Source organism: Phyllopteryx taeniolatus, chromosome 17 (genome assembly GCF_024500385.1).
Source record: "Phyllopteryx taeniolatus isolate TA_2022b chromosome 17, UOR_Ptae_1.2, whole genome shotgun sequence".
Taxonomy (NCBI): Eukaryota; Metazoa; Chordata; class Actinopteri; order Syngnathiformes; family Syngnathidae; genus Phyllopteryx; species Phyllopteryx taeniolatus.
Window position 1 is genome coordinate 18,356,626 of NC_084518.1, and position 22,117 is coordinate 18,378,742.

General features: G+C 42.5%; 1 protein-coding gene and 1 long non-coding RNA gene across 4 annotated transcripts in view; both read left to right on the plus strand.

Annotated features, from left to right (window-relative positions):
- Nucleotides 1–362: 362 nt before the first annotated feature.
- Nucleotides 363–15,721, plus strand: mybbp1a (MYB binding protein (P160) 1a). The gene is made up of 27 exons (XM_061751928.1): nucleotides 363–604; nucleotides 1,483–1,578; nucleotides 1,686–1,769; nucleotides 1,862–1,936; nucleotides 3,213–3,320; nucleotides 3,850–4,040; nucleotides 4,748–4,915; nucleotides 5,201–5,318; nucleotides 6,036–6,325; nucleotides 6,396–6,500; nucleotides 7,275–7,400; nucleotides 7,639–7,845; nucleotides 7,948–8,056; nucleotides 8,488–8,575; nucleotides 9,500–9,666; nucleotides 9,753–9,860; nucleotides 9,933–10,058; nucleotides 10,956–11,126; nucleotides 11,198–11,355; nucleotides 11,444–11,578; nucleotides 11,922–12,009; nucleotides 13,154–13,285; nucleotides 13,378–13,446; nucleotides 13,854–13,967; nucleotides 14,211–14,312; nucleotides 14,392–14,516; nucleotides 15,133–15,721. The coding sequence occupies exons 1-27, from the start codon at nucleotides 428–430 to the stop codon at nucleotides 15,506–15,508; spliced, it is 3,813 nt and encodes a 1,270-aa protein (XP_061607912.1). The 5' UTR covers nucleotides 363–427; the 3' UTR covers nucleotides 15,509–15,721.
- A 1,445-nt stretch (nucleotides 15,722–17,166) lies between these two features.
- The window catches only part of LOC133467736 (uncharacterized), a 32,113-nt gene continuing 27,162 nt past the window's right edge, over nucleotides 17,167–22,117 (plus strand). For 2 of the 3 annotated variants that reach the window (XR_009785303.1, XR_009785302.1), the window contains exons 1-2: nucleotides 17,167–17,719; nucleotides 18,121–18,370. This is a non-coding gene — a long non-coding RNA (uncharacterized LOC133467736). The remainder of the gene's footprint in view (nucleotides 17,720–18,120; nucleotides 18,371–22,117) is intronic. The other variant, XR_009785304.1, reaches the window with a different exon arrangement.

Below are 22,117 nucleotides of genomic sequence, written 5' to 3' on the forward strand. Positions count from 1 at the left end.
ATACCTTTAACAACTATAATAAACTTAATGTATTTTTGTTTAGCTGGCAAAATCTAAGAAAAATAGGACTTATCAATCACTGTTTGAATTTGTAAATAAGGTTGGCTAAAATTGGCAAATGCTGCTACCTGCAAAATGTTTAGAATCAAATAAAACAAATTGTAAAACTAGACTCGTACATTTGAAGGCAAGCTATGAAGAATCATCCATAAATCCACTTGATTTCACAAGGAAACTATTAGGTGATGATATATATATACACACCGTCCAAAACGCGCAGCTGGACCAGTTTGACATTTGTATCTTTGTCAATAAAGTTTTCCTTTTTTTTTTTTTTTTTAAACTGCTGACCTGGAAGTAGTCTTTTCGCCCCAGGAAGAGGCATGCACGTTTTTTCCACCCCGTGTTCGGAGCATGTTGCTGTGAGATGTCCGTGGACATGGTGGAGCTCCAGGTGCAAGCGGCCGAGCCGCTCCGGACGGCCGGTGCCCTCCAGCAGAACCGAATCTTCCTCGACTTCTTCTGGGACTTGGCCAAGCCCGACCAGGAAATTCGGCTGAGCGCTGTGGAAAACCTCCTTAAATACCTCAAAGACAACAACAAGGTGCCAACGCGTTGCACTTTTTATTTTATTAACACGTAATTGAGGACAGTACATTGTGTAAATAACTGGTTATAGTAATGTTTCACTGGTATTATAATGTCAAAATCCTTGAATTAATCCTTATATTGTACACGAACCACCGAGTCCACTCTCCGGCTGAAACCACAGCTTCAATAATATAATCTACTGTATTTGAAGCCTCACTCATATTTTCTGTGCTGAATAATATCAATATAATAATATACGTGTGCTGCCAGCATTTCTAGTCCAGAACAAATTGTTAATTTAATTATTATTACTTTTTTTTACCCCCTTCAATCAGATACTACGTAGTTTTGTTTGTTTTTTGTCATAGAGAATGATCATAATTCATTTTATTAATTAACTGATCCGATATTTTATTTATATTTTATTTTATTTTTGTATTTTTATTGTATCATCCAGTCACTGTAAAAGAAATGGAAGGGCAAACAACAAATATCATTAGTTAATAACTATAATAATTACTATTAATTATGAAACCGTAAAGTACAAGAATGAATAAAAGTTTGTAATCATATTGAATATTATATGAAAATTACTATTGACAAATAATACATTTTATTTTGTAATATTCTTTTTAAGCATTAATGTGGCATAAACAGAAATAGACATACAATATAGAGAGCAGTAACCTAAAAGGTATACTAAGACCCCAAGATAAAAAAAATAGCAGTAATAAACACCATGGCGACCTCCCACCCCAACCCTTTGATAAATAATAAGTTCTAAATAAAATAAATAATAATATGGAATTAATAAGAATTGCTACTATTATGTGCATTACGTTTTATTCCTCTTATTGTTGTGTGTGGTGTCACGCATTGTGTTGTCCACAGGAAGATGAGTTAGAGTACACAGTCAAGAGGCTTGTGGACGGTCTAGCTCACACGCGGGAGGCGGCGAGGCCTGGGTTCAGCCTTGCTCTGGGTCAGGTGGGCGAACATTCCGACGCAACCCCCTCCTCGGCTGTACCAATATTTCGGGCTGCGAGTATTGATGTGACGTGTCGCTGACATCCCAACTGTTTGTTTTTGTCCAGCTCCTGAGCACTTTTGAAGACCTCACTCTGCAGAACATCCTTGACAGAATCAAGGAAAAGCACGATTTACAAAAAGCCAAAAAGGTGAATGTTTTTAAATGCTTATTTTTTGTCTTTTTGGACGAGATTACTGTGTAAAAAAGAAAAAAAATCTGTGTTCTTTTCATTTCCCACAGAAATTTGTCAGAAATGCTGCGTTTGGGAGCCTGTTTGGAGTCCTCGCTCTTCACCAGTCAGGCCGCCTCTTCAATGTAAGTACATATATATATACGTGTGTGTGCGTGCCCAAAGTCAGCTGGTATAGGGTCCAGCTCACTTGTGACCATATTGAAGAAAATGGATGGATGGATGGAGCAAAATGTCAAAAGACAGACTACCGTATTTTCACGACCATAGGCGCACTTTAAAGTCTTAAATTTTCTCCAACATGGACGGGGTGCCTTATGTGTGCGCCAAGTTCCAAAATCTGTTAATGTTGTTGTGTGACTTCGATGAGCGCTCCACTTGACTGACTGGGAGCATTTCCGACACGCTGCTTATATAGAGGAAAGGCGGAGGTGACTGAGGACAGCATGCGGACGTTAAAGGGGGAAGGGTGCGCGTAAAAGAGGACGCTAAAGGCACGCCCCCAGTACGTATATAGCGCCGGTATGTGCATTGTGCAAAACATCGGTTTGGCTAAGGACCCCCGAAAATGGCACCTACGAAGAGACACGCTTACGAAGCACAGTTTAAACTGCAAGCTATCAGTTACACGGAGGACCATGGGAATCGAGCAGCCGCGAGAGAATTCAAGATCAATGAATCCATGGTTCGCAAGTGGAGGAAGCAGGAAAACGAGCTTCGCCAAGTCAAGAAGACTAAGCGGAGTTTCCGCTGAAACAAGGCGAGTTGGGCCCAGTTGAAAGACCAACTCGAGCCATTAATTAATGATCAAAGAACAGCCGGGAGAAGCGTCTCTGCGGTCACCATTCGACTGAGGGCAATAACGCTTGTAGAAGAAATGAAAATCAAACATTTTCAAGGAGGTCCGTCTTGGTGCTTTTGTTTTATGAAACGGCGCCATCTATCGCCGGGCGAGTTACGCCACCATATGTGAATGGATTGTGGATGCCTGGGCTAAGGTATCTGCTTTGACTGTTGTCCGAGCTTTCGCGAAAGCCGGCATCATTGCTGGACAGCCCCCCGGCAACGAGACTGACTCCGACAATGACTAGGAAGAACCCGGCTTGTTTGATGGAGAACTTGGCCAGCTGTTCATTTCGGATACAGAAGATGAGGACTTTGATGGATTTGTGGATGAGGATTTATCAAAAAATAACTTGAGTACATTGTTAAATACTTCAATAAAGTACAACCGAACTCCGTTTTGCTCCCGCTGCCTTTTTGCATGCTAGCGTATGTTTTAAGCTAGTGTATGTTTTACACCCAATAATACGGTGCACCTTATGTATGTGTTAAATACAGAAATAGACCCTGTAACTGAGACTGCGCCTTTTAATACGGCCATATTGTGCAACCACCCAGGAGCCGCCGGTGGTGCTGGGTTGTGTGCAGCTTCTACAAAGGCTCACCCAGCAGCGACAGCACCTGAAGGACCTGCCCAGCAAGACCATGATGGACATCCTCACCGAGGTAACGGCGACACTCACAATGACGCAGTGGTTCTAAACTGGTGGGTTGCGGACTCATGTTCCGTGAATTTATGGGAAGTAAAGTGGGATGCTGTATAGTAGACTTCTATTAATTGTGGACATGGGAGTTATGTGAGAGACATGACTGTTAGGAATTATTGTTGTCGTGCTGTTCATGAAATGAGTATTTACTAAATTACTATTTGTTCACAAACACCCCACACACTTTACTTTTACTAGGTTTCTTACACAATTTCAAAACGGTTTGTTGGAGTCGTATATTAGATAACGGTTGACGTGGGTGTTAACAGTTGCATATATCTTTGTTTAGTTTGCAAAGATGCAGAACGCTGAAATACGCGTTCTAAAACTTCATGCACCCAACACGTGAGCGAGGGAGCGGTCGTGCCTTGTGTATGCGTGTGTGGACTCAGGAGGAGGAGGGGCCGGCCGGCATAGGCAGAGCGGTGAGACAGACAGGCGGGACCAGAGTTGCAGAATCTTAGCGCACTGTGTTGGTATCTCGGAAGGTTCCCGAGCAGGTGTTTGAGGAGGTCCTGCTGAGCGCCCTGCAGTCGGACCTGGCGTTGGCCTTCCAGACTCCGGAGCAGCTGCAACTGCTGCTGGTGGCGCTGGAGCGCTTTCCGCAGACCCTCCAACCCAAGAAACTCAAAAAGCTGCTGGGCTCCTCCAACATCATCAACAATGACAACATTGAAAAGTAAGAAGAGCAAAATGATTCCAGTTTGTCACAGTGTATGGTTTTTGTGTTTTTTCATTTGCCAGTTCACCTTTTCCTGCATTTTTGTGGAAACTGTGCTCTGTTATTCGCTGAAAAACTCAGCTTTTTGTTGTTTTTGTACTCCGGCCAAATCAAAAGTATTATTTTAGCGGCATATTGTAGCATCTTGGTGCCGAAGAACTACGTTGAAGTGAATTGGCGAGCTTCATTTAGACCAAAGCAGTGCTTTGGCGCCATCTTGTGGGATCTTAGTACCAAGGAATTATGTTGAAGTGCTTTATTTTAATCAAACCAGTATTTTGCCACTGTCTTGTGGCATTTCGCTGCCAAGAAACCACATTGGGATTTGAGAGGTTTCATTCAGATGAATTTGGTGGGTTGGCGCCATCTTGTGGCATCTTGGTGCCAACGAACCATGTGGAGGAGCTTCATTTAGAGCAAAGTAGTGCTTTGCTGCCATCTTGTGCCATCTTGGTGCCAAGGAACTATGAAGTGAGTTGAGGGGCTTCATTTAGACAAAAGTACTGCTTTGCCGCCATCTTGTGGCATATATAGGCAATTAAAAACCTTTTTAGGTCGGTGTTAATTACTCACAAATCTTGGCTATTCACGGCAGGGCTCGATTCGCAAGGAACACTGGACGGTCTTTTCTTAACCGTACAGGTTTGCTTTGTTCTCGCTTATAGGGTAACAAACATACTCAAGATGGCCGCCCGCTCAGAGAAGAAGGCGTGCGTGCTCCCGGCGGTGGCCCTGGACCTCCTCAAGCTCTCACTGAGGGAGGACAGCTTCCAGCTCTTCTGGAATAAAGCCATTGTGGAGGGAATGCTTAAGGAGCATTGGGGTCCCACGCAGTGAGTCATGTGGACAAAAGTATCGGGACATGGGGCCAGTTCTCTCACTCTCACACTCACTCTCTCTCTCTCTCTCTCTCACTCACTCTCACACACTCACTTTCACTCACACGACAAAATCAAAAGTACAAACAACAGCTTTTGTATACTAAACCCTAACTTTGCACCAGTCTCTCTATAATTGGTTGAATATTAATGAAATAAAATACATATGCATTTAAAATAGGAATGATTTATTTATTTTTTGTTAGTAAAATAAACTATTGAATGTGTTTATTTGTGCAGCTTCGTGAGTTTCCGACTGTTGGGCAGCGCTTTGCCGCTTCTGTCCTTGTCCCAGCTCAAGGAGGTTCTGTCCGGGGATGTGTTGATGCAATACGGCGAGCATGTGGTGTCTGCTCAGGTTGGTCTGGCTTCCTTATTCACACTACAGCAGCAACATGAACATTAACAATGGCTTTTTTATTTTGTTATTATGAACCACACTGACAATACAAATCTTCAGTTTTTCATTTTAAAGGTTGAATGATGTCGTAGGCACAGCAACATGGATTTCTTGGATTCTTTTTCCTGGGTTATTGTCATAAATCCCGAGCCCACTAACATATCAGTCACCTACGAAACTGTTTGAATGACAGGATTAGTAACACACACACACACACACACACACAGGAAATTGACCCAAAATCATCATTCTTAGTGTTCTGTGACATTTACTCATTTTTTATTTGATTTCACAATTCAAGCACTGTTACTAATTTAACAATATGAAAAAAGTGGGGGGAGGATGGTTTGTGATTGCTAAAAGCAAAACCTCTAAAGGTGGTTTGTAATTGTTTTGTTTTTAATAAAAGTAAAAAGAGGGCGCTGTAATTGCGTAGAGATGCCACAAGATGACAGTAATGCACTTAAAACGGAGAGGATCATAAAGCATCAACACCATGCATCTAGCAAGTACACACAATCATGAAACGACTGTATTCACTAGTTTAATTATTAAGCACACACAAACCACCTTCACATGAGCCTCATTAAGGGTATTAGCTAGTGAACGTGTCGATTCTGCCCCGAATACAGAGTCACCAATGGGTGTTCAAAGTCACATTCAACTATTTTCCAGAAACAAGAACGCTTCAAGCTGGCGCCCGAGATGGACGGCTACGTGTCGAAATTCCTGGAGGGCTGCCGGGATGCCGAAAAGCAGCTGGCGGTGATGGTGGGCTTCTCCTCGCTCGTCCATCAGGGCTACCCGGTGGTGCCGTCCGTGTGGCGCGTGGTCCAGCACCTGCAGCCGGCGGCGCTGCAGAATTACGTGGCGTGGCTAAAGACCACCTTCCTGCAGCCTCGCGTGGACGAGCTGCTCAACTTCACCTCGAGGAGGCAGAAGGAGCGCCAGGACAACTCGGAACAGTGAGTCCCGAGGAACTCCGGTGAACCCGGAAAGCAGAGTGACCACTCACTCACTTGTTATCCTCCTCAGGGAGCCCGTATTCCGCCTGAGGAAGTGGATCGTGGCCAGGCTGGCCTCCATCGTGGACAACCACCAGGTCAAGAAGGACGAGGAGTTCATTATGGAGATTGCCAGGTATGTAAAGCAGTAATTGCAAATATAGCAAGAATCATTCAAACATTGAGACAAGCTTGACATTTGGTACTAGCAGTCTTCAAATCTCACTCCTTTTAAAAAATAGTGCTGGCCTTGCAAAATTCCAAGATGGCGTCCCCAAAATCCAAGAGGTCTGACAAAACAACGTTTCCTTAAAAATTTGAAATGCATAGATTTTAAGCTTCGTAAATGTATCCATCCATTTTCTGAGCCGCTTCTCCTCACAAGGGTCGCGGGCGTGCTGGAGCCTATCCCAGCTATCATCGGGCAGGAGGCGGGGTACACCCTGAACTGGTTGCCAGCCAATTGCAGGGCACACACCAACAAACAACCATTCACACTCACATGCACACCTAGGGGCAATTTAGAGTCTCCAATTCATCCGTAAATCTACTTAAGTTGTATATTAAGTTGGGTAAAATAGTTAGAGAACCGTTCAGTCCCTCCACAAAAATAAGACCGCAGGAGTGTAGAGTTGGGGTTTAATTATTAACTATGGATACAAACCAAAACACCCACAATACCCAAGTTTATATCCAGTTTCATTATATTTGTGAAGCAGAAAATTAGTATTTTCCAAATCGTGACTGAAAAAAATGTTTTTTTTATCATCATACAAAGCCCTTCAGATGTACGTGCGTACTGTAGCTCAAGAACCGTAATATAGAGCTATAGATACCTTAAAAATCTACTTAAGTGGAGTTACAAAGTAATGTTACTGCCCACCAATAACGATGCCTTTTTTTTTTCCAGATTCATCTTTTTCCACGCCTTCTTCAACACCAAGAAGGCCTTCGCCGACATTCCCGAAACTGAAGATAAGCTCGACGTCCCGCTGGATGAGAAAACCAGAGCAGTGCTGGTCACTTCCTTCTTTGGGTGAGTGCTCATCTGTTTTAGATGTTATTATTGGTGGGTAGGCATTCTTCCAATCTTCCTTCTAAATTTGGGTGGCAGTCCACATATTGATGACATGATAAAAAATTTATACCAGCCGTAGCGGGGTCATTAACATGTTGCGTCTTGAAGTCTTCCCCACAGCTATATGAGAGATGCAATCAAATGCAATTTTTTAGTATTCTTATCCAATGACAATAAACCTGTGTCCGTCATCCAGGCTCCTCCTATCCATGCATAACTTGCCCCTGGCTGCTGACGCGTCCAAAGGTGGAGCTGTGACCCACAAGCGCGCGCTAGGCGTCACGTCTGATGGCTCCTTGTGGATCTACCGTGTGGTCCGGTACGCCCAAGAACTGCTCCACGAGCCCACATTCGTCCGTGGCGTCCGTCCCTTCAGTGAGGAGCAGAGGCAGGCCTGGGACAGGTCAGACCACACGTTCTGGTTTATTCTCCTATGACAACACTTGAATTTTAAGCTTTTGTCGTTGTGTTTGATAATTACGTTTCTACGTCTGTTTTCTCCCAGCATGCTGGAGTCGGTGGCGAGCCTGAAAAAGAAAGCCAAGAAAGGTCACTCGGCGGAGAGCAGCTCATTCCAGCAGCTCTTCCTCTTGTTGGGCATGCACCTCTTCAAGGTACGATCGACTAAGTCAGCTGAGCAACCACAGCAGCCGTCTTTATTTTACAAATCTTCTAAATCGGTGTTTCCCAAACGTTATTGAGCCGAGGCAATTATTTTACTCATTACCGCACCAAACAGAAATTTCACAACATCTATATGCAACGTAAACGGAAGGGCTTGGTCCCTATCCCAGCGAGTAATTGACGCTCACCCAAAAAGGTTTGTTATTGCCAATGGAGGCCACAAGACACCAAAGTTCTCTTTTTTTCCATTAGACAACACTATGAACTGCTTAAATGAAGCTCCTCCCCCTTACTTAAACATAGGAAGACAAGATGGCTCCAAAGCAATAGTCTTTTATTAGACTCTCACAGCACACTAATCCTCCGCGTCACAGTAATTAGGAACCGCTGATGGTGATAAGCATATTGTTGTTTGGTTAAGGCGCCAGATGAGCTGCTGGACGTCATGAAGGACCTGCAGAGTTGCGTGGACAAAGCCCAGAAGAAGAAAGCCAAGAAACAGAAGAAAGGTCAGCCGCTATAAATGTTGACGAATCTTCCAACAAAGAATTATGATGACTGCACGTACAAACAAAATAACAAACAGGATTACAAAACTAAAAACAAACTTGCATGGTGTGGAACACTTTTCCCAACTCCAAAATAATTTGACATTTGGGAAAACTAAATTGGAAAACTGAAAACAAAATGACATTATAAAATAAAAGTAATTTACAACAGTAAGAACACATTTGCAAAGTAAAAGCTAAAATTAGAAACCAATATATATTAAAGTATAAATGAATTTACATCAGTATAAATTTGCAAAATAAAAGTGCAATTTACAAAGAACACATTTACAACCGTTATAACTGATTAACAAAAATTAAAACACATTTTCAAACGTAACAACATTGTACAACAAAAATTTGCAAGAGGGGAAAAAAATTTCTTTGCAAAAGTAAAAACAAGTCTTCAATACTAAAATTATTTAGGAAAGTAAAACATATTTACAAAGCAAATTGCAACAATAAAAACTAACTCAACTTACAAAAGTAAACGACACCTTTGCAAAGATAAAAATTAATTTACAACTTAAAATGTAGTTTACATTTAGAAAATAAAAAAATATTTGCATAAGTAAAATATATACAAAAGCATAAATATCACCAAAAGTACAAACAAATTTACAAAAGTCCAAAGTAATTTACATTATGAAAGTAAACACACATTTGCAACAATTAAAAATAATTTATGACGGTAAAAATGCATTCACAACAGTAAAAACAAATATGCAAAGCAAAAACAAATTAACTGTAAAATAAAGTTGACTTTACCAAAGTAAAAACAAATGTGCATAGTAAAAACAATTTCGCTAGAGTTTAAACAACAGCATTTTGAACATAACAATGTCACACTAAATGATGATGTTTTGTGTCTTTTCCTCCACGTAGCCAGCAAACAGCAGGAGGAGGCGGAGCCCGAGTGGGTGGAGGTGTTGGTGGACATCTTGTTGTCGCTCCTGTCCCAGCCCAGCCGACACATCAGGCAGGTGTGCAAGACCGTCTTCGCCTCCATCTGCCCCCACGTCAACGCCGCTGCCCTCACCTCCATCTTGGATGTAAGTAACAACCCGCTTGTTCTTGACTGTGTGCCAGGGCGACTTCACGCAAAATGTTTACTTTGTGTGTGTGTGTGTGTGTGCAGGTCCTGGATCCGGATAAAGATGGCGAGGAGGACGGCCCTGTGCTCGTCGTGGACGATGCCGAGAAAGCCAAGAAGAAGAAACCGGAGATTGATGAGGATGAGGAGATGGTGCTTGACTTTCTCTTTGTTTCTTTGTTTCTTCTTTCTATTATTTCTAAAGTCATTTTTGGTCATAAAAAGGAGGACGAGTCGGACGAGTCTTGCAATGAGTCTGAGGAGGGTGAGAATGAAGAAGCCATGGAGGAGGAGGTGGACCAAAACTTCAGACTGGATCTGATGAAGGTGCTGCAGCAGAAGAACACGCTGGTGAGGCTTGTTTCATTTCATGTGTGTGTCATATTAACTTTCGCCACTGAGGGGCGCCATCACATGCAAGATTCTCTATTAGCCGGGAAAATTGTTGGAAAAAAAGAAATCACATTTGGATGAATAAATATCACCTAACCAGTGGCAATATAATGCTTGAGTAATCCATCTAAATATGAATACTTAATTTTCCTTACGTGATCAATTAAATATCTTCTTTCCTTTTGAGCTATCTTGCATATCTATTAGCCTTCCTTTCTTACCTACCTTCCTTCCTTCCTCATCGACCGACCTAAGCCTAACTTCCTTCCTGTCATTCTTTCCTTCGTTTACATACTAACCTACTGTCCTTCCCTCCTTCCTGACCTACTTACACACCTATCTTCTTTCCTAACCTACCTCCCTTTCTTAACTACCTATCCACCCTGCTTTACTTTCTAAACTTCCTTTATTACCAATCTACATTATTTTCTTGTCTCCTTCCTTACATGCCATCCTTCTTTACCTACCTTCGTTTTCTATTTCCTGCCTTCCTTACGTAGCTACCTTCCTTAACTACCTAATTTCCTTCCTTCCTAACCTACCTACAAGCCTTCCCAAGAAATCCTGCTAACGATTCTAACAAGTGGTGATCAGAATATAACAATGCGGAAATAGATTGCGGTTACTCTTGAATATCACACTTGAATACAAACAAAACAAAAAAAAACCCAAAGACTGCATGGATCATGTAAGAAGATAATGACACCTACGTACAGAAAAATACTGAAAACACAAAATTTTCCCCAAAAATAACTGTTTCCTGAGACCTAAAATACAATTGACATGATCAAGAGTCCAAACTATGTCTATTCTTTAAAGCCATTATGACGTCATTCTCTGTTTCCGTGTGTCCAGGACAAAACGGAGGAGGGCAGCGACGATGACTTGGATGACGACGCCATGATAGAGCTGGACAAGAGCCTGTCGGCGCTGTTCTCGGAGCAGAAAAAGAAGATCCAGGCCAAGAAGGACGCCAAGGCCAAAATGCGGAAAGAGAAGACGCTGGTGCGCGATTTCAAGATCAAGGTAGGTCAAAGAATAGCTTAGCCACAGCGCATCCGTCTGCGTCAGAATTGACTCTCTCACTGACTTTGTAGGTGCTGGACCTGGTGGAGGTGTTCGTAGCCCGGCAGGCTGGGAGTCCTCTGGTCCTGGGCCTTCTGGAGCCTCTGCTGTACATGATCGAGGGAGGGATGAACTCAGGCAAGGAGCAGCAGGAGCAGGACTTCCTACGCAGGGCGGCGGACATTTTCAAGTAAATCACCCGTCTATGCTTGAGTTAGCTTATGAAACAAAGCCACTATGATTTATTTTGCTCCGTCTGTGGTCTTTGTATTTTGTAGGAACCAGTTGTGCCGGTCCAAGGTGTACTGCAAGACCGCAGAAGACAGACAGGAGGAGCTTCACAACCTTCTCAACAAGCTGATGGCGAAAACGCAGAAGTTGTCCGAGTCCTCTGTCGGCCTCTACTACTTCAGGTAATAATAATAAAAGCTGCAAGCCATGCTCTGCCACACTGTCCCAGAATTTGCCCAAAATGCCTGCTTCGAAACAAAATGGCTGACTTCCTGTTCAATTTCAGTCATGGGTCCTTGAGACTTTTTGTTTTATCCTGTTATGAAAGACAACTACCCAATTTCGTGTCAATTAGTGACACTGGTTAGAGGAGCACATTTTTTCAAGCATTCTTGGCCAGTGTCTGCTTGGCTTTTTACCATAAGTCCTTTTTCACCAGGATGAACAGTCAGAATGCCTGCGCTTGTTTATGAATTCCCTTCTGATATTGTTCAAGTGTATCTAATCTATGTGCTTTGTTTGCAGTGCTGCTCTGTATGTGGTCAAAGTGTTGCGAGGAGCGCCCACAGCCGAGAACAAAGAGGAGGAGGGAGCGTCCAGAACTGCGGCAGATGTATGTAATTCTTACACCTCCTTTTCTGCACAAAAATGAGGCGGCCACCCACACTTTCCAAGACTTCTACAAAAACATAAACAATTAATTAAATCGAGGTCATTGTTGTTATTTTCCTCTCTAAACAGCCTACAGTGTGTAACGTCCCGGTGCTCGCCGATGTCATCTCTGGCTTCCGGCCTTTGACGCGCATGCGCAGTAATGGTAATCCGTGTCAGCCGTGGTGTAGCTGGAAGAGCTGCGCTCGTATCTTGGCTAACCGTGTTAGCAACAAAGCCTGAAAGTTTTTCACCCAGTATACAAAAGAAGAATGCGGGGGGAAAAAAATAAAAGCTTGATGCCTAAATACTAGTACATAGTATTTATAGTGCAACCAGTAGGCATAATGCATAGTTTTGGGTTCCGTTTTAAAATGCAATAAACATTTTTACAGCTAAAAATGTTAGAGGCCAGAGTATTGCCTTTATTGAATTTGCACCATCATTCTTCACCATCTCAGGAATGCTGGTACAAACTGCAAAGTTTATTAAGGTGAATGTACCACCATCTTAATTGTCTTTATTTCTAGTTTGCACGTACCTTAAACGCTTCAAGCTGGAAGCATATGGTTATATATATGCGCAGCTGCTTGCTGGTAAACTGCGATTTACATCTGATCCGATTAATCGAATAATTGCAAAAAATAATTGGTGACTAGTCAATTGTTGAAATTATCTTTTGTGGCAGGCTGCTCTACTTTCTAACCGGTTCTCTGATGCGTAATGTAGCTCGTGTCCATGGCAAGATGTTTCTTTTTTTTTTTTTTTTTTTTTTTTTGCTTTTTGTCAATGCACCTTTTTTCTTCCTATCTTTTAGTGGGTCACAAAGTGGGTCAGTGCGAGATAATTTGGGCCGTCCTCAGCGGAGTGCCTCAGAGCTATAAAATTGATCATCACTGAAGTATCTAATAAGCTCCACAATAGCTTTACAAAGATAATAATGCGAAGAAAAAAATAATAAAAAAATTCCATCCAGTCTGTGTATTGAACCTATGAGAAAATCAAGATGATGTCCGGTGTTCCACAAAATGCATTTCAAGCTGATTTATGGTCTCTTACGTTGTTGTTTTGTGTGTGTGCGTGTGTGTGTGTGTGTGTGCGGGCAGTTGCGGTTCATGGGCAACGTGGACGTGGAGCGGGTGGCCGGCTTCTTTCGGGAGGCGCTGCGCTCCTTCATGAGTCGCAGGAAGAGCCCCCTGACCACCCAGATGTTCACCGACCTGTTCAACAGATTTCCTGTGAGCGAGCGCAGTGCGACAGATGTTTCGTCTTATGGCGGCGCTAATTGATACAACCCGTGTGTGTGTGTGTGTGTATGTGTAACACACAGGTTTTGTGCGTTAACCTGTTGGACGCGACCGTGCAGCACATCACATCGGGCGTCAGAGATCACCAACAGGTATCCGTTGTTCCTAACAGCAATTTTTAACCTCACATTTGTTAAGAGTCAGCATTTTGCTTAATTTTGAATCAATTGTCAGTGTTCTTTTTTGATAAATGTCAATTCCGGTATTAAAGTGGACACTAGCAACACATGAGAAATACTGTAACGTCAAAGAATCCATAATCCAAAAACTATATATAAGTCATCTCAATAAATTAAAATATAGTAGACGAGTTAGTTTATTTCAGTAGTTCAATTCTAAAAGAGAAGCAATGCAGATTCATTAAAAACAGGGAAATACCGGGTTGACCGGTTAGTCCGCGTGTGAGAATCTGGGCGTGAGCTGTGGCCGACAGCAGCTCTTTGTAAATGTTGGGGGATTACTGTATTGAGATTTTTGTGTGTGTTGTGTGTGTGCGCAGGGCCAGGCGTGTGTGTTGGTGCTGCGCGCCATGCAAAACAGGGAGGTGCAGCAGCTGATGAGCGGCGCGCCGTGGTTGGAGTTCTGCACCAAGGTGGTTGATCAGCTGGCCGCGGTGAGTCGACTCGCAACCTCAAATAAGCGACTTTGCTTTTTTGCCGGTGACATCCTCGTTGCTAGGAAGTATGAACTCAATATTTGTCACGTTTAACAGAAACTCAGACAGACGCACACATTTTTCATACACATTCATAATTGAATCAAGGCTCTGTATTAAATATAAAATGCAAATAGGAAGGTTGCCTAATGGGTTCTGTTCCTAATGCAGAGTTTATTAAATCAGCTACTTTCTCCTCAGGCTCTCAAGCTGGAGGGTCAAACGGAAAGCAAGGCTCTGCGGGAGAAGGTGCTGAAGGCTCTGGAGTTGTGTCACTCCTTGCTCAAACACATCCACCAGCAGGTAAGTCGCCAGTGGGAGAGAACCGAAGCAAAACGAGGCAGGGAAAAGATCCCAACATCCAGTACCTTGGTTTGCGTAGAAGCTGTCCGTGGACCGGGAGGCCCTCGAGAGCGCCCTGCGGCCCATGACTGAAGTCCTGGCTTTCAAGAAGACGGGCAAGCTGGAGGACACCTACTGGAGCGTCATGAAACATTTTGGAGTCATGTGAGTGCTGTGAGCGGAAAATGAACACAAGGTTGTATCGGTCACAGTAAAGCCTGGAGACTGTAGTTTTTTCCTGAGGCATTTAATTGAAGTGAGGTGCTTATTTGTTAGTGTTTATTTTTAGTGTGGCATTTGTCAAAGGGTTCTCGGGGTGGAGGTTTTTCAGTGAACATATCAGAAGATCGGTTCTCCAAAAAATGTACAATTAACGGGAAACACTGCTTTTGTCAAAAAGAAGCTCCTCAATTCAATTCAACAAAGTTCCTTGGCACCAAGATGGCACCAATGTAGTTAATTGCTTTGACATGAAAGGTGAGTTTTTCAACAAATTACAGGACAAGATGGCAACTTTTGTCTAAAATAACACTCCTCAACTCACTTGAACATAGTTCCTTGGCACCTAGATGCCAAGGAACTAGGTGCTGGCGCCAAAGTAAGAGCAAAGTAAAAACATTGAACAGATGAGTTTTTCAGTGAATAATGGAGGGTAGGTTCCCCCCACTCGATTCCGTCGACACCAGCAATGACTTCAGCTCTTCCTGTCGGGGCTCTGCAGTGCGTCGGGTGTTGGAGAGCGTATTCAAAGTCAATTTTTGTTTATCTCCGCCATCCTCAGGAGACCCAAAATGGAGAAGATAAAGCCCGACAAGGACGCCGGCCAGCTGTTGCCGACGCAGCAGCAGCCTGCCAAGAAGCAGAAGGGCTTCCTGCCAGAAAGCAAAAAGAGGAAAAAACGCCCGCAGCCCGTCTTGGAGCCCGCTGCGGCCGCCGCCAACTCGGCCCCGACGACGGACAAAGCGGGGGTAGAGAAAGGACGAGGCAAGAAGAATAACAAGAAAAAGACAAAGCGGGCGGCGGATGACGCGCCGGCGTCGCAGGCCAGCCCTGCCAAGAAGAACAAGATGCAAGATGACAGCAAGTTGATTACAAAAAAGAAGAAAAACAAACAGAAGAAAGCTAGAGGAGGGCAGTTACAAAGCCAGACTCTTTAATAAAGCTGATTTCTCTTTTCTTTTCTTTTTTTTTTTTTGGGTCCATCATCCATTATCTCGACTGCTTTGTGTTTTGAAAATCTGTCTCAAAAGAGTGTAAGGATGAGAGTGCTTATTTTTCTAATGCGTCAATGCTATTATTAGAAAGAAAGAAAAGGAAAAAAAAAAACATACCACAATAAATCCTTTTCTCCTGCTGGAGATTCATCACCACTTTGCACCTACTCCTCAACCTTTTGTGTGTTATGCAACATTAATTAGAAGTGTGAGGTTGTTTAAAACAAAACAGCAAGCTGTAAACACAACCCCATTTTAAATTCAAAGCCGTTCGATGTTGTCATTTGCAGACACTGCGTAATCGTAATAACAGCAGATTTGCTCTCATATGCCACAAAGTTGGAAAATAAGCGTGTCTTTCAAAGAAAGCAAGAAGCAGAAATGGGAGGAAAATAGTATGAATGCTGAGATACGCTGTCACTGCGACAAAATTCCAAAGAAAAAAATTATCGAGCACAACAAAGTCTATTGTTAGCCTAAAAGCATAACTGCCTGTCATTTTTAATTGGCTGTCACAATATCAATACAAAATACCATCGTGCCTGCTAAAAATATATTTTCTCACTTCCACGGTTGTTGAATACAGTAATCATGGTTTTGTGTCCCAAGGGCTCCCCCTACAGTTCCGGAGTATATTTGACATTTTGCCCACTGTGCTCTATTTCATCGGAATATCATTTGCTTTTTAGTTTTTTTCATTTGTTTTTTTTACCAAAATATAGTTGAACCTGAACACATTCAATCTTATCCAAATGGAACAACGTTGCACTGCCAAAAGTCGGCGGAGTGACGAAAAGTAGCTTACGTAACTTTCGTGAAAAATGATCTCCTCGCGGGGTTTGACGTTGCGCCGCTTTGTCCCGACAAACAAACCAAAAAAAAAAAAAAAAAAAAAAGGCGGAGCAATCATGGGCAAAGCCTAATTTGGCTGTCACAAAGCTGATGTAGTGCTCCCAACAATGGATGAGCGTTACACCGAGTGAGGCCTCGCTGCCATAAATCCAGCACACTTGTCAAACGGGCGGCCGCCTCATCCATCACCGAGCTCGTTTGGGCCGCGGCAACGGGGAACGCGTTCTCATCCCGACCACTCGTCCCGCGATCTCGCTCTACCGTGTGGTGCGTTTGTGGCTACTGGGAATTGGGGAAAGTAATCCCGTTTGAGAGCTCATCAAATGTCACCTCACTGTGTTTTGTCCATCAATTTTTCATAATTACAACTGGAGCCTATCCCGGCTGACCTTTGGGTGAGAGGATAGACATACAACCTTGCACACTCACATTCGTGCTTGTTTACGGACTGTTGGGTAAAGTCGGATTATTTTATTAAATTTAATGATTTTGTTTAAATTTCAGTTCATTTCAAATTTAAACATTCTTACAATGTTTTAATTGTTCTAAATTGTGCTTTTCTCATCCATTGATGGAGCCTTTTAAGAAGGCCCACTTTTTTTTCCTTTTTTTTCATATTTATTCATTGACTGTACACCTTGTTTTTAACTATTTTTTAATTACTAAAATTTTTAATTATTTTATTTTAAATAATAGGTTTTATATATACATTGGAATATTTTTTTAATGTGCTCCAAAGTTGTTTTTAATTAATTTAAATATGTTTCAATTTAAATATCAGATGGATAGACAGGTAAGGAGCTGAAATCTTTTCATCCACAAAGGAAAATTCACTAATTAAAAAAAAACAATTAACACATCACATATCAATTTCTTTCCAATTTAAACATTTAAATAAAAAATATAAGTATAGTGGTGCCTTAACTTCCGAGTTTAATTAGTTCCGATCTCAAATCATCTTTCCCCACTGAAAAGATGGGCATGCCATTAATCCGTTCCAGTACCACAAAAAATAAAACACCAACAAAAATGTTTGTAACGTGTTTTTCAATAATAAAATTAGTACTCTCCAGTATTTTAAACTATAAGAACATATAGTAATACTATAATTCAGTAAAAAGAAAAGAAGTGCGTCAGGATATTTTCAATGCGCTTTGTGATACTCATTAGTGGCCACCAGGGGGAAATATAATACACATACTCGTCGATTTGATGATGAAACACGAAGACCATTGCCACCAAGACCAATAAACTGCGCTAATATTAGTCTTTTTTTGGCAGAAGGATACAGAATATATGCTTGTAAGTTTTGTCATTTAACTCTGTCTGCATATGTTGCTAAAGTTGTTTTAAGGTTCTTAATTAACATCGATGCTAGTTTCATTAGCCAGACAGTTTTGCATTATGTGTTAGCATTAAGCTAGCGGATTTTCGTAAAAGAAAGTTAATGTTGTATGGTTAAATACACAACGTGTAATTGTCTTTGTTTCATTTTTAGTATTCAAATAAATTTCAACTGGGAGTGGAAATAAAGAGCACTTGGTCGTTTTTTCCCAAAACATTCAAAAAGCGTTCATGCTTGACCAAACTGCTGCTGTTGTGAAGTTCACTGCCACCATAGCTCGCACTATATTCCAAAATTCGTCCCAAAAAAAAAAAAAAAAGAGGAGGTACCTGTATTTAATTGTGCTTTGCTTATCCAGGAATGGCTTTTACCAAAGCCCAAGTGTTTGTTTCCTTCAGATGGCGGCTGGCTGAAAAAGGGCCTGTGTTGTAACGAATCGGCTGCCGAGGTGACAAATCATCTGACGAACACTGACAGTAGCAGCGGGAAGAAAAAGATGAGATAAACAGGAGGTGGCCCAGCGGCGTCCTCCGTGTCTCCCTGAGCGACATCCGGGAAGCAATCTGCTAATGCGGCCCCGAGGAACAATGTGGCAAAGTTAAACGCTGGTGAGAGACGGCCACATCTGAATTCATGCCTTTGCCTTATGAAGTGTTCCCACTTGGATGTTTCACAGTGTTTTACAAGGACATCTGCTAAGTGTTTATGGTCCAATTTGTCTTCGAGCGTGGCCCTTCAACACTGTAGTTCAGCTCAGACTTGAAATAAATCAGCCTCCGCTACAGCAAGACGCTATGCTTCATCACGGCATCTTTTTTTGTGCTATTTCCGCTTGACCGACTGCACAGAATACGGCGTTTGTGTAAATGTATTTACTCAACTCCAGACAACATTGCCATACTTTTAATTGAGCCACTGAGAACTAGAGTGTGGGCTAACTCTATTGAATGAATACTGGTCTAAATCAAGGTTTACCTCCAGTTTTGACATATAGAGTTGGAATTCCTTTATTGCACGCTGCACCTTTTCCTGATTCATCACTGCAACACTGGGCCAACTCCTTGTAAGTGAGGTGCAGAGATTGATCGAAGACTCAGAAAGTAAGTAGCGCTTTAGCTTGTGCTTTAGTGCATCTACATGTCAGCATGAATGAATGTTACTTACACCTTTCATGAAATAATTGACCAATAATTAGACCATTTATGCATTGAACTTTTTTTTCCCCCTAATCCCAGTTTTTTGTTTTTTTTTTTGGACTGGGAGGGGAGTTACTCCACTCTAGTTTACAATTCAGGGGTGGGCAAACCTTTGCACAATCCCAATAATTGTCTTTTGCAAAGTCTTTAGGGATAATGGTTGACTGTAAAAAAAGAAGCAGCCGGTAGTTTGTTGTGAGAAAGAGTTCTGCTTTTACTGAACGTCTCAATGTTCCCACACAATATTGTCCTATCATAAAAATAAGCCTAAAGCCTCCGAGGAGTCAACCCACTGACTGGCCAACCACCTTCTTGTTGCCTAATCTATCTCACGCCTCCTGGGATGACAAAAGATTTAACTATGATTAAATGAGGCTACATTCGAAATCTAGGCTATTCCCCAAGAAAACCTACGTGATTTTTCACTGTATAATAACACTATAAGCATTGTCTGATACCATCCATTACTGGTTACTTTGCAATTTAACTCCATCCATGCCACAGTCACTGAAATCCCACTATTTCTTTGTCACTGACATCCATCCATGGCCACAGACATCAGTCTATTAGTAAACGCTCTACATTCCATGGTCCCTGACATCCATCCACTCCAGGTTGCCTCCCTTCAGCCACTCCTTGTACTTTCTGTTCAGTCTTGGTCACAGACATCCATGCATGCCTGGTAACCTAATTTTGTCATTTTCATGGTCACTGAAATCCCTCCATCCACCTGTTGTTTTCCTTCCATTCTTGGTCACTGACATCCATCTATTTCGTAGTCACAGATGTCCATCTGTTGGGTGGACATCAATCGTCATCAGTCCAGGTTGCCTCCTTCTGTCCACTCCTGGTATTTTCCATACATACTTGGTCACTGACATCCATCCAAATCATAGTCACTGACGTCCATCTATTCCTGTTTGCCCGATTCCTTCCATTTTTAGTCACTGGCACCCATTCCATAGTCGCTGTAATCCATTGTTTCTTAATGACTGACCTCCATCCAGTCCTGATGATCCACTTTCATTACCGCTGTATATTCCTTGGTTGCCGGCCCCCGTCCATTCCACGGTTACTGACCCCCATCCATTCCCCACCCATTCATTGCTGATGTCCAATCTTTATTGGTCCCTGACCTTCACTTAGCTTTCTCCATTCCCAATAACCTTCTTCCCTCCATTCCACGATCACCGACCTCTATCTGCTCTGTGGACACTAGTCTCATCCACACCTGGTTGCTGACCACCACCATACCGTGGTCACTGACTTCCATCAGTTCCTCTGTGGTTGATCGCCATACGTTCTTAGTCACTAGTCTATTCCCCGGCTTCATAGAATTTGAACCTTTACACTTTCTGTGTCCTGCCGTTTCCCAAGTAAAGTGTGAAGCTTGTGTGTTGTTGACTTTGTAGTACAGCACAGATTTGGGGTTATTTGTTGCTCTTGACGATATGGAGTTTGGTGGCTTGGGTGATTACTTTATTTAGACTGCCAGCCTGGTTCCAGAGTAAAGCGTTGTTTCCTTTGATCCTGGCTCACCTCTGCTTATTCCTGGCCATCGACGACCTCCTCCCCGTTCCTGACCTTCATCTATTCTCGGCCACTTTCCCATCAAGACAGATCTCTTCCTGCCATCTCTTCTTTCTATTCCTGGCTGGCCTGACCTCCACATCCATATTCCCCGGTCACTTTCCCCCATCCATTCCTGGTCACTTAAGACAGAGCTAATCTCCATATTTTTTCCCGCTGTCACTCCTCCGCCTTCATGCCTCTCAGCCCTACTTGACGTAAAATGTGCCAAAGAGATGCATGTTCGTAATTTGCGCTTGTAAATAAACATGAGTGTCGGGTAGACGTGTGTTTGGAATCATATCTGTCGCCCCTCGCCATGATTTGTTCTTATTCCATTAGAGTGATCGACTTTTCATTAAAGTGTTAAAGCCGGGCACATATATGTGAAGGACGCATGTTTCGACATTAATCATCTCCCTGCTGACTTATTTCCAATTTGATAGCCGAGACAAATTGTTTCATTCCCTTGCACTCATGGCAATGAGGTTATTGTGCATCTTGCCGAGCCTCAAGCCTAGCCAAAAGGGAGCCTTTTATTCTCACAGCCTTTTTATTTAGGTGAGGGACAATCGGCCACATAGCGTCCTGGTACCCGGCCAACTCAGGGCCGTTGCCGATTTGCTTCCTCCGACCTCCACCAAGGCACGCCAGGGCACCAGTGAAAACGGGGAGGATGAGCCAGAGACTGCGCATAACCTTTAAGTCAATTAATCAGAGGGAAAGACGAATAGGAATGTCACAGCGGACAGACGCCATTCCAATCTGCTTTGTATTCGCCAGGAGGTTCTTTGTGCGCAACGGCAGGTGCTCCCATGAGAAGGTCGTTTGTCGAATTGAATCTCAGCGGTTACATAACAAAACTAACGCTGAAAGGAATGTTGAGACAAAACGTCACTGCCCTTTAGGGTTACAAAGTTCCGGGACTATTTAAAGTTGGAAACCTTCAATGGTAATTCATGTGAATAGAGCAGGAATGTACAAAATTGAAGCTTGGCTGTAAATAGGGAACTTAAATATTGTTGGGGAAAATATATTGTAGCATAATCCTGACTACAACAGTCAGATTTCATGCGAGTGGTACTTTTTATTTACAAGTGTCCCAATTTATTATGAGTTTTATAAGTTGGAGCCGTCGCTGGGTTCATTTTATTGCTCTGTGTTGGGAGCCAAAATCTGAGTTATGAGTGAGCTTCAAATACGCTGCTGTTGGAGTGTAAAGGGAAAATGGAGCAATTAGGCTACTCACAGGGGTGTCAAACTAATTTTTGCTGCGGGCCACATCGTAGTTATGGTTTCCCTCGGAGGGCCATCATGACATATACAGTAAATGTACAATTGCCTCATGTTATTACATATACACAAAAAAATTGATGAATAACTATATTTGAAACCAGAGGCCAGTAAAAAAATTGTTAATTCAGTTTATTTTCAAATGGGGATTGGTAACACAAATTTTTGCAATCAATGTTTTTAAAAGTGAAGACAATTTGCCATGTTGTTAGTTTAGCAAGAAACATGCAGTCAACGCACTTGATTTGCTTCCGCGGGGCACATAAATTGATGTGGCGGGCCGGATATGGCCACCAG

Coding starts and splice junctions, on each gene's coding strand:
- mybbp1a (XM_061751928.1), top strand. CDS start 428: ATGTCCGTGGACATGGTGGAGCTCCAGGTGCAAGCGGCCGAGCCGCTC. Junction 1,770..1,861: donor ATTTACAAAAAGCCAAAAAG/GTGAATGTTTTT, acceptor CATTTCCCACAG/AAATTTGTCAGAAATGCTGC. Junction 11,579..11,921: donor GTCGGCCTCTACTACTTCAG/GTAATAATAATA, acceptor CTTTGTTTGCAG/TGCTGCTCTGTATGTGGTCA.